At 42.7% G+C, this 12686-nt stretch overlaps 1 protein-coding gene and 1 long non-coding RNA gene across 3 annotated transcripts in view; both read right to left on the reverse strand.

Annotated features, from left to right (window-relative positions):
* Positions 1 to 11882, reverse strand: part of CEP57 (centrosomal protein 57) — a 41514-nt gene extending 29632 nt beyond the window's left edge. The window contains exons 1-2 of one of the 2 annotated variants that reach the window (XM_055547735.1): positions 11549 to 11882; positions 8665 to 8742 (exon numbers count right to left, since the gene is read on the reverse strand). Coding sequence is in view for 1 of the 2 variants with exons in the window: in XM_055547734.1 (XP_055403709.1) it covers positions 11549 to 11593 (45 nt within the window). In the remaining variant the exon portion in view is untranslated. The remainder of the gene's footprint in view (positions 1 to 8664; positions 8743 to 11548) is intronic. The other variant, XM_055547734.1, reaches the window with a different exon arrangement.
* Positions 5302 to 11542, reverse strand: LOC129628315 (uncharacterized). Its single transcript, XR_008702772.1, has 2 exons — positions 11204 to 11542; positions 5302 to 5731 (listed from the first exon to the last, which is right to left on the reverse strand). It is a non-coding gene; the product is annotated as an uncharacterized LOC129628315 (long non-coding RNA).
* Positions 11883 to 12686: the final 804 nt, after the last annotated feature.

Raw genomic sequence — 12686 nt, forward strand, 5'->3', positions numbered from 1 at the left:
GGAGGCGTGGGCTGGCAGGGGCTCACAGAGGGGACAGGGGCACTGGCTGCAGCAGGCCTGGGAGGTGGCCCCTTGGCGTAAGCCCTCCTGGAGGTTCGGTTCAGTTCAGTTGCTCAGTCGTATCTCTTTACGATCCCATGAATTGCAGCACGCCAGGCCTCTCTGTCCATCACCAACTCCCAGAGTTCACCCAAACTCATGTCCATCAAGTTGGTGATGCCATCCAGCCATCTCATCCTCTGTCGTCCCCTTCTCCTCCCACCCCCAATCCCTCCCAGCATGAGAGTCTTTTCCAATGAGTCAACTCTCCGCATGAGGTGGGCAAAGTATTGGAGTTTCAGCTTTAGCATCATTCCTTCCAAACAACACCCAGGACTGATCTCCTTCAGAATGGACTGGTTGGATCTCCTGGCAGCCCAAGGGACTCTCAAGAGTCTTCTCCAACACCACAGTTCAAAAGCATCAACTCTTCGGCGCTTAGCTTTCTTCACAGTCCAACTCTCACATCCATACATGACTACTGGAAAAACCATAGCCTTGACTAGACGGACCTTTGTTGGCAAAGTAATGTCTGTGCTTTTGAACATGCTATCTAGGTTGGTCATAACTTTCCTTCCAAGGAGTAAGCGTCTTTTAATTTCATGGCTGCAATCACCATCTGCAGTGATTTTGGAGCCCCCAAAAATAAAGTCTGACACTGTTTCCGCTGCTTCAGATGCCATGGTCTTGAATGTTGAGCTTTAAGCCAACTTTTTCACTCTCCATTTTCACTTTCATCAAGAGGCCTTTTAGTTCTTCTTCACTTTCTGCCATAAGGGTGGTGTCATTTGCATATCTGAGGTTATTGATACTTCTCCCGGCAATCCTGATTCCAGCTTGTGCTTCTTCCAGCCCAGTGTGTCTCATGATGTACTCTGCATATAAGTTAAATAAGCAGGGTGACAATATACAGCCTTGAGGTATTCCTTTTCCTATTTGGAACCAGTCTGTCATTCAATGTCCAGTTCTAACTGTTGCTCCCTGACCTGCATATAGGTCTTGGAGGTCAGTCCTACCTAAAGTCTGTAGATTTCAGGGCTGGGTCCCGCAGGCAAAAAGACTGACAGGGGTGCAACAGAGCCCCACCCACCAGCAGACACTTGGATTCAAGTTTTACCAAACGTTTGCCCTGCCCACCAGAGTCAGATCTAGTCTTTCCCACCACCAGTCCCTCCATCAGGAAGCTTGCCCAAGTCTCTTGGCCTCATCCACCAGAGAGCACACAAAAGAAGCTAGAAGAACTACCTTCCCACAGCCTTCAGAATGAAAACCACAATCACAGAAAGAAAATCAAAATGAAAAGGCATTTTTTCTAGATTCCATACATATGCATTAATATGTTATACTTATTTTTCTCTTTCTGACTTATTTCACTCTGTATAACAGGCTCTAGGTTCATCCACCTTATTAGAACTCACTCAAACTCATTCCTTTTTATGGCTGAATAATATTCCATTGTATATGTACCACAACTTCTTTATCCATTCATCTGTCAGAGGACATCTAGGTTGCTTCCAGGTCCTGGCTATTGTAAATAGTGCTGCAATGAACACTGGAGTACCTGTGTCATTTGCAATTATGGTTTTCTCAGGGTATATGCCCAGCAGTGGGATTGCTGGGTCATATGGTAGTTTCACTCCTAGGTTTTTTTTTTTTTTAAGAAATCTCCACACTGTTCTCCATAGTGGCTGTATCAATTTACATTCCCACCAACAGTGTAGCAGGGTTCTCTTTTCTCTATGCCCTCTCTAGCATTTACTCTTTGTAGATTTTTTGATGATGGCCATTCTGTCCATCATCTGTCAATGAGGCCATTTTCTCCAATGAGGTGATATCTCACTGTAATTTTGATTTGCATTTCTCTAATAATGAACAATGCTGAGCATCTTTTCATGTGTTTATTACTAGATTTATTAATATATAATAGACCTGTATGTCTTCTTGAGCTGCGTGTATATTTTGGAGATTAATCCTTTGTCAGTTATTTCATTTACAATTATTTTCTCCCACTCTTAGGGCTGTCTTTTGGATAATTTTTCAAAAGTTTTTTCACCTTGTTTAACTTCCTTTGCTGTGCAAAAGCTTTAAAGTTTAATTTAGGTCTCACTTGGTTATTCCTGTTTTTATTTCCAATATCCTAGGAGGTGGGTCATAGAGGATCTTGCTGTGATTTACGTCAGAGTGTTCTGCCTATGTTTTCCTGTAAGAGTTTTATAGTTACTGGTCTTAGATTTAGTCAGGAGAGGTTGGGATGAATTGAGAGAGTAGCACTGAAATATATACATTACCATATGTAAATCAGATAGTATGAATTGGCTGTATGACACAAGCTCAAGCCTGGTGTTCTGTGACAACCTGGAGAAGTGGGATGTGGGAAGGAGGTTCAAGAGGGAGAAGACATATGTATACCTATGGCTAATTCACGCTGATGTATGGCAGAAACCAACATTATAAAGCAATTATGCTCCCTATTAAAAATAAATTTAAAAAGTTAAAAGGCAGAAGATTCTGTCCCAGATAAAGGAGCAAGATAAAGCCCTAGAGAAGTCTGTCAGTGAGCTTTCCCTGCCTACCTATCTAAAGTCGCACCCTTTGTCATTCTATCTTCTTACCCTTTTAAAAACACTTATTCCTACATGATATATTTATTATCTCTATGTCCTGTGGAAAAATAAAAACTATGTATTTAGTTTATATCCCTGACAGAGATTTTAAAAACCCTTATAAGTTTTAAGTGATGGACAGTCTTTGTTATAGTGGGGCCTCCGATAGTCAAAAAAAAAAAAAACCTACCAGGCAATTAGCCCTCAAGAGAAGGGGGTAGAGATTGAGTCCGATCACCAATGGCTGATGATTTAATTAATCATACCCACATAATGTAACCTCCATAAAAAAAAAAAAACTGTTGAACAATGAGGCTCCTGGAGTGTCCAGATTGGTCACAGAAGCTCGTTTACATCTTACCCTGTGTGTCTCTCCATTTGGCTTTTCTGGAGTTGTATCCTTTATTTAAAATGAAAAAAGTTTTAACTGTAAGTGTAGTGTTTTCCTGAATTCTGAGTCTTTTTAGCAAATTACTGAATGTGATGGGGGAGAGTTAGCAGAACTCCTTAAGCTGCAGTTGGCTGGGAAGAAAGAGATTCCTTGGGGACATCTGGAATTTGCAGGTGGCAACTGAAATGGGGCCAGTCTTGTGAGACTTAGTGTCGTAACCTGCATGTTTGCACTGCACTATCTCCAGCTAATGTCAGAACTGACTGATGGGACACCCAGTTGGCACAGAAAAATTGCATGTTGAAAAAACATAGTCATCCTATTAAGAGTTTAAGTTCCAAACAGATAATAAATGCTTAATCTGTTCAATGAATTATATAAATATTCTTCAAAATAGGAAAATTTCATAGTGTTTATAATACTAAATTATCCTGTTCAATAAAGTTCTAGAATTTCCACCGAAGAACAGCAGAAGACCAAGAATAGCTGCATTTCTCTTGAAGAACAAGGCAGATAGTTGCACTTAGATTAAAAAAAAAATCAAAATCATTAGGAAAGTGAGTAGAGACACAGGCAGAAACAAATACAACAATGGGACAAAGAGCCCAGTAACACAGCCACACACATGGAAATTAATATACTGACAGCTGGAATGGTAAACCGCTAGGGAAAGAATGAGCTTCAACAAGTAATGCTGAAATAATTGTGCATCTTAAATAAAACATGAAATTGGATCCCAACCTCACAGCACACTAATTTCAAGCAAATAAAAGACAATATGCCCCAACTTTAAAATATGTAGAGAAAAATATGGAAGAATATCATTAAGGCTTTGGAAGAACTTAACCAAGGAAGAATTTAACCAAAAAATAATAATCCTAAAAAAAATAATAACTTTTATTACATTAAAACAATGAACTCTTGTTCATCAAAACATATCATAAAAAGACAAACCAAAGAGTACTAGAATACTCCTGATAGATAATAAACACCTAGAATACATCAAGAATGACTATAAATCAGTTTAAAAAAAAAAAATCCAAAGCAGGCAAAAGTTACCAACGGGCATTTCATAGAATAACAAAACCCACAAGATTAGCAAAATTATGAAAAGAAAAAAAGCATCTTCATCAATGCAGAGGGCGCACAAATAACAGGATATCACTTCACAGAACCTCTCAACAAGACACACCACCTGTTAAAATAGGATAGACCTATTAAAATAGACTAAAGGAGATTGTTGATGGGAACACAAACTGTAACAATCACTTTGGCAAGCAATTCAGCAATTCCAAATAAAGCCAAAGATGCACCTACTCTATGACCCAGTATTTCATTAAATTATTAACTGAACTATTTTCTCTGTATTCTCTTAAAAAAAAAGTGTTCTAAGTTTCTGAACATATACTACAACCCATTACTGAGTTGCAATTTGCAGCCCAACCATCACTTGTAAAATTGCTGCTTCTCAGAACTTTTGGTGCCAGGCAGCCCTTACACTCAAAAATTGCTTAAGACCCCAACAAGCTTTTCCTTGTAAGTGGGTTACATCAGTTGCTATTCATCACATGAAAAAATTAAAACTGAGAAAATTTAAAGATATTTACTACCTTAAAAATAATAAATCCATGTTAGCATAAATATAATTTTTGAATAAAAATTAACTATATCAGCCAAAAAATTAAGTGGCACTGTTTTACATTTCTGCAAATCTCTTTAATTCTTGACTAAAAGAAGGCTGCTAGATTTTATTTGCTTCTGTATTCACCCTGTTTTGGTCGATGTATATAAAGAATCTGGTTTCCCACAAAGTGGCTGGGTAAGGAAGGATACTGAAGATCTCCTCAAAGGTCTTCAGACCATTCTGAAAACTACCATTCTAGAGAAAACTGTGCACATAAGGAACATACAGAGATGATCACAACAGGACTGTTCATTATAGCTGGCAAATATATGAACAAACCCTAAAAATTCCAAAGCCCAACAAGATACTATAGTACCCAGAAATATAAAAGCACAACATTTGCTAGTTGTATAATTCTGAATTAACCTTTCTGTACCTTATTTTGCTCATTTGAAAATGCAGATACTAAAGCCAATCTCATAAAATTACTGTAAGGATTAGACACGTTAATATATATGAAAAGTATTTAAAATGCCTGCCAGATAATGAGTGCTACACAAGTATTACACATTATTATAACCTCAAAATGTGTGTGTGAAAGAGTGAGAGTAAAAGACAAAAGCAGGAAGATGCACAAAGGGGCATGAATGTATTCATTTTATGATTCCCAAAAATAAATCTCATATAAAATCTATGAAACAATCATAAAACACTTCTAAGAAAAATAAATAAAGAGCAAGTTTGTTAATGGGCCTGGATAAAAACCCAGAGAGACCAATTAGGAGACTAGCTTGTTAAGTCCAAAGTGACATTAAGTGTGTGTTGACCAGACTATTCAATCCATGAGTTCTCAGGCCAGAATACTGGAGTGGGTCGCCTTTTCCTGCTCCAGGAGATCTTCCCAACCCAGGGACTGAAACCAGGTCTCCTGCATTGCAGGCTGATTCTTTAACAGCTGAGCCACCAGGGAAGCACAAGACTACTGGAGTGGGTAGCCTATCCCTTCTCCAGGGGATCTTCCCAACTCAGGAATCAAACTGGGGTCTCCTGCATTGCAGGTGGATTCTTTACCAGCTGAGCCAAAAGGAAAGACTGACCATTAATTAATGGGAAAATGTAAAAAAAACAAAAAAAAAAACAAAAAACAAACACAGGAAAGATATTGTTACAACATTATGCTGACTATATACTTTTGTATCATTACGCCTGATCATACTTGCTATTATTTTCCTGATACTCTCCACTAGTGAGTTGATACATAGCAGTCATTCAATAAATGTTAGCTGCTAGCTGTCACTCTTCCTGCTGTTGTTGCAGTGAAAGGCTTATAAGAACAATTCAAATGTATCACCTACTTCCAAATTGTTCACATTTGAGATTTACAGCTCAACTGCTATTTACAGATTGTGTTATTTGTGAATTTACCTAAGAAAAATCCTTGCCTACTAAAAGCATCTCCATTTATATTACACCTAAACTGGGTTCGGGGCTATCCCCTTAGTTCTGCAGTAAAGAATCTGCCTGCAACGCAGGAGCCCTGAGTTCAAACCCTGGGTCAGGAAGATCCCCTGGAAGAGGGCATGGCAACCCACTCCAGTATCCTTGATTGGAGAATCCCATGGACAGAGGAGCCTGGCAGGCTACAGTCCATGGAGTCACAAAGAGTCGGACCCAACTAAAGCAACTGAGTACCCATGCTGGATTTATCAATGTTAAATACACAGAAACTGTTAATATTCACAACTCTGAAATCTCATTATGAGTAGACTGAGTTCATGTTGAAGGTTTAAAAGGTCTTTTGTTGCCTTATTTTATGAGCAGTTGTCTGTTAAGCTAAAGTGCTTTATAAATTCTGCTATAAATGCCAGGCTTATTTTTGATATGACAGTTAAAGTATCAAAGCATGGCCATTATACACTGATAAATTGTCATTTTTGTTTTGAGACATAGTGACTTCCAAATTAGACATTTTGATTTAAAAGATCAAGTTAAAAGAGTTACACTTTGACATGTAAAGCATTCTAGATATTCTTAAGAGTACTCTGGAAGCTGAGAATCCACTTAAAGCTGAGCTTAGATATAAAAATATATGTTTCCTATTAAAAAACTCTATAGAATTTCTGTCCCCTGCAGAAGGAAATGGCAACCCACTCCAGTATTCTTGCCTGGAGAATCCCATGGGTGGACGAGCCTGGTAGGCTACAGTCCACGGGGTCGCAAAATGTCAGACACAACTGAGCCACTTCACTTTCACTTTCAGGATTTCTGTCCAGGTTACCTTAAAAGACTAAGGGTTAACCACACTCTAGTAACTACTTCGGCTAGATGGCCTTGGCAGACTTCAGTTCAAGTCAACATTTATAGGCGTTTTCCTTTCTCAGTCTCCAAATGATGTTCTAAGAGTGATGAAAAACACTTCTCTCCTAGTATTATTTTTTTTCCTCCCAATTAAATTTAATCACAACTCCTATATAATCTCAAAACCACAATCACAGAAAACTAACCAAGCTAATCACAAGGACCACAGCCTTGTCTAATTCAATGAAACTATGAGCCATGCTGTGTAGGGCCATTCAAGACAGATGGGTCATGGTGGAGAGTTCTGACAAAATGTGGTCTACTGGAGAAGGGAATGGCAAACCACTTCAGTATTCTTGAGAACCCCATGAACATTATGAAAAGGCAAAAAGACAGGACACTGAAAGATGAACTCCCCAGGTGGTAGGTGCCCAATATGCTACTGGAGATCAGAGGAGAAATAACTCCAAAAAGACGAGAGCCAAAGCAATGAAGAGATGGAGCCAAAGAAAAAACAACACTCAGTTGTGGATGTGACTGGTGATGGAAGCAAGGTTCGATGCTGTAAAGACCAATATAGCATAGGAACCTGGAATGTTAGGTCCATGAATCAAGGCAAATTGGAAGTGGTCAAACAGGAGATGGCAAGAGTGAACGTCGACATTTTAGGAATCAGCCAACTAAAATGGACTGGAATGGGTGAATTTAACTCAGATGACCATTATATCTACTACTGTGGGCAAGAATCCCTTAGAAGAAATGGAGTAGCCATCACAGTCAACAAGAGTCTGACATGCAGTAGTACTTGGATGCAATCTCAAAAACGACATAATGATCTCTGTTCATTTCCAAGGCAAACCATTCAGTATCACAGTAATCCAAGTCTATGCCCCGATCAGTAATGCTGAAGAAGTTGAAGATGAACAGACCTAACTAACACCCAAAAAAGATATCCTTTTCATTACAGGTGACTGGAATGCAAAAGTAGGAAGTCAAGAAATACCTAGAGTAAAAGGCAAATTTGGCCTTGGAGTACAGAACGAAGTAGGGCAATGGCTAATAGAGTTTTGCCAAGAGAATGCACTGGTCATAGCAAACACCCTCGTCCAACAACACAAGAGACGACTCTACACATGGACATCACCATAAACACCGAAATCAGATTGATTATATTCTTTGCAGCCGAAGATGGAAAAGCTCTATACAGTTGGGCTAAAACAAGACCAGGAGCTGACTGTGGCTCAGATCATAAACTCCTTAATGCCAAATTCAGACTTAAAGAAAGTAGGGAAAACCACCAGACCATTCAGGTATGACTTAAATCAAATCCCTTATGATTATACAGTGGAAGTGAGAAATAGATTTAAGGGACTAGATCTGATAGAGAAGCGAAAAGCAAAGGAGAAAAGGAAAGATACATCCATTTGAATGCAGAGTTCCAAAGAATAGCAAGGAGAGATAAGAAAGCCTTCCTCAGTGATCAGTGCAAAGAAATAGAGGAAAACAAAAGAATGGGAAACTCTAGAGATCTCTTCAAGAAAATTAGAGATACCAAGGGAACATTTCATGCAAAAATGGGCTCGATAAAGGACAGAAATGGTATGGACCTAACAGAAGTAGAAGATATTAAGAAGAGGTGGCGAGAATATATAGAACTGTACAAAAAAGATCTTCATGACCCAGATAATGATGATGGTGTGATCACTCACCTAGAGCCAGACATCCTGGAATGTGAAGACAAGTGGGCCGGTGGAGGTGATGGAATTCCAGCTGAGCTATTTCAAATCCTAAAAGATGATGCTGTGTAAGTGCTGCACTCAATATGCCGGCAAATTTGGAAAACTCAGAAGTGGCCACAGGACTGGAAAGATCAATTTTCATTCCAATCCCAAAGAAAGGCAATGCCAAAGAATGCTCAAACTACCACACACTTGCACTCATCTCACATGCTAGCAAAATAATACTCAAAATTCTCCAAGCCAGGCTTCAGTAATATGTGAACCGTGAACTTTCAGATGTTGAAGCTGGATTTAGAAAAAGCAGAGGAACCAGGGATCAAATTGCCAACATCTGCTGGATCATTGAAAAAGCAAGCGAGTTCCACAAAAAACCTACTTCTGCTTTATTGACTATGCCAAAGCCTTTGTGTGGATCACAATAAACTGTGGGAAATTCTGAAAGAGATGGGAATACCAGACCACCTGACCTGCCTCTTGAGAAATCTGTATGAAGGTCAGGAAGCAACAGTTAGAACCAGACTTGGAACAACAGACTGGTTCCAAATAGGTAAAGGAGTATGTCAAGACTGTATATTGTCACCCTGCGTATTTAACTTATATGCAAAGTACATCAAGAGAAATGCTGGGCTGAATGAAGCACAAGCTGGAATCAAGATTGCCAGGAGAAATATAAATAACCTCAGATATGCAGATGACACCACCCTTATGGCAGAAAGTGAAGAAGAACTAAAGAGCCTCTTGATGAAAGTGAAAGAAGAGAGTGAAAAAGTTGGCTTAAAGCTCAACATTCAGAAAACTAAGATCATGGCATCTGGTCCCATCTCTTCAAGGTAAACAGATGGGGAAACAGTGGCAGACTTTATTTTGGGGGGCTCTAAAATCACTGCACATGGTGACTGCAGCCATGAAATTAAAAGATGCTTACTCCTTGGCAGGAAAATTATGACCAACCTAGGCAGCATATTAAGAAGCAGAGACATTTTTTTTTGCCAACATAGGTCCATCTAGTCAAGGCTATGGTTTTTCCAGTAGTCATGTATGGATATGAGAGTTGGACTATAAAGAAATCCGAGCACCAAAGAACTGATGCTGTTGAACTGTTGTGTTGAAGAAGACTCTTGAGAGTCCCTTGGACTGCAAAGAGATCCAACCAATCCATCCTACAATCAGTCCTGAATGTTTACTGGAAGGACTGATGTTGAAGCTGAAATTCCAATAGTTTGGCCATGTGATGCAAAGAGCTGACTCATTTGAAAAGACCCTGATGTTGAGAAAGATTGAAGGTGGGAGAAAAGGGGACAACAGTAGATACGATGGTTGGATTGCATTACTGACTCAATGGACATGAGTTTGGGTAAACTCCCGAGTTGGTGATGGACAGGGAGGTCTGGTGTGCTGTAGTCCATGGGGTGGCAAACAGTCGGCCACTACTGAGTGACTGAACTGACTGATATAATCTCATCCATCTACTTACACTTAATAGGCTAAGCTTGTCTTTTATCTTCCCTTTTACTGACTTAGTTCCTGGATAACTCCAGTTGTTACCTTCCTTCTTTCCTGTTAATCTTCTCTGACCTCTCCACACACTTACTACCTTCATTGTGCTGAAACCCTGAATATCACTTCTGGCCTCAGTAAAACAAATTTTAGCAACAGTCACCAAAAGGTGAAACTGGGAAAAGGTGTATTTTCGCCACGGTGATTCTGCTGTTACTGTCTCCCTAAATTTTTCCCCATTAACTTCTATGACAATCTTACCCTAATATTCTCCCTCTTTTCTCATATTTTAACAATTCACCTAACCGAACTCTACCTTCACACTACCTCTGCCTATTTCAAATTATTTCAAGTTTTCTGAAAGCACTTGTGGCACATATTCCAAATTGCCTGCGGTGCCTTTTTCTCCTCCCTTTGCGTCTCCTGGGACAAGCATTTCCTATTCCTTCACCACTCAGCTAGTTCCATCTTCCCTACCCCCAAGAAGTGCTAATCACTTTAACGTAGGTTCTTCTAGCAGGTTGGTATGTATCAAACTGTACTGTGTAACAACCTAATTACGTGTAGCTTCTCTTCAGTGCTTTCTTTCTTAGTAGCAAGGATTCTCCCCTATTCATCGGTGTAATCCTAGAGTCTGTCTGTATGCCACTCAGGTTTGCTAGATGAAGAGCTAAGGGCTCCAACTTGAACTTCTTCACATTCATTTACTGCCTATCTACAGTCCCAACGCGAAGGGTCCCGCTCCAACAAAATACTAGTACCTTAACAGGCTAGCGATTCTTCTAGAGGCCAATACAGTATTTAACCTCAGCTCTCCCTGCTGATTTGCAACCTGGGGTCATCTTAATATGGTGGAAGCGGGAAGAGCGCGCGCGCGCTCGGGGTAGGCTAAGCACAAATCGAAGTTTCTGGGAGGAAGGGAGGAGGCACTGAAAGCAAAGAAATCCGCCGAAGCACTCGACTGCGTACAATTCAATAGCTGCCAATCAAGCCGACGAACTAGAGCGCCCACCTGGTCTCGGAGTTTCCAAGAGGGGCCGTTACACCCACGTGACCCGGGAACGCGGTTTTCGCGGGCCAAGGTGTAGGTAGCCATCCCTGCGAGTCCAGGCAACGTTCTGCAAACCAGGGCGGCTACGCCGAAAGGTGACGGGGGGAAAAGACAGACCTGGGCCGTCTCAATTGCAGGGTGCAGCCTCAAACGAAGCAGTGGGCGCCGAGGCAGCAACGGGGGCCACCCCGCGGCTCCCCAGGACTGGGGGGAGACGCGGGACCGAGAGCGCTCTGAAAAGTGAGATAATGCACAGGGGGCGCCGGGACCGACTCAGGGTCTGTTCGGAGGTCAACGGCTTCTTACCGAGAACTGAGAAGCCGAAGTCTCAGAGACCGATGCTGCCGCCATCTTCCAGCCCGCCCAGGGGAGCTCCGCAGCCCCGGCACGCTCTGGGTTCGCGTTGCTGTTCTTCAAGATTCGCGAGCCGCCCGCCAGGGGCGACCCTGAGCCGAACCCCTGATGGAAGGGGCGAGGGTGCTGGTGCCGGGTCTGGAAACCCCTGCCACACACCCCCAGCGGGACGCCCACGCTCGGAGCGCACACGGAAAGGACCACACGCCCTAACGGACGTCCTGAGCAGCCAATCAAGAGAGCAGGCGTCTTCCGGTGGCGGGAGAACCCGCCTCTTCCCTCGGTGACGTCACAAGGTAGCTCGTCGCCGACGGAGCGCCGCCGGAACGCCGACCGGGCGGCGCTCCTGAGGGGCTCCTTCGCAGAGGCGGGCCTTCTCGAGGGGGAAACCTGGGCGAGGGGTTTTGGTGTCTCCAGTGGCGAGTGAGTCGAATGGGATAAAATAAAACCGAATTCGAAGCTCAAAACTCTCCATCACTTCCCTCGGGCTAAACGCCGGAGAGAGCTTGAGTTTGACCCGGGGACGCCTCTCCAGGTGAGGTACTTCCCTTTCGGCCAATAACAAATACGATAAGGAGGGGCCTAGAGATTTGGTCCAATGGAAGTCAAGGGGAGAAAAAAAAAAAAAGTCGGGGCAGAGAGTAAACCTCCACAAACAACTGCCCAATTAGATTGGGAGCTCCCACGCAAACCTGGGACTGGCTGCTAGAAATAGCCGCGACCGGGGTCTCGGGGCGGGGCGAGTTTAAAGCTGCTTTCGCGCGCTGAGGCCGTCTGGCTGTTATTGGCCAGCGACGTCCTCCCTTTGTGGGCGCGCCCGGCGTAGCGGGGGTCAGAAGCTAGGCGGGGCGGCCGAGTGACGCAGTCGCCGCCTCAGCCAATCAGGGGTGGGGAAGGGGAGGCCGAGGAGGAAGCGGATCTGCCGCCGCGCAGCTAAACCGCAGCGAAACTCCCCGCTTCGTCTCCCTCCGCCGCTCTCGGGGCCTAAGCGGGAGCGGCTGGGACGGCGTCACTGGGTGGGCTGGGGCGGAAGTGGAGGCGGAGGGAGACGGCTGTGGCCGCGGGGCCTCGGGCTCTGGCGGCGAGGGTC

This window comes from Bubalus kerabau, chromosome 15, assembly GCF_029407905.1.
Source record: "Bubalus kerabau isolate K-KA32 ecotype Philippines breed swamp buffalo chromosome 15, PCC_UOA_SB_1v2, whole genome shotgun sequence".
Classification (NCBI taxonomy): Eukaryota; Metazoa; Chordata; class Mammalia; order Artiodactyla; family Bovidae; genus Bubalus; species Bubalus kerabau.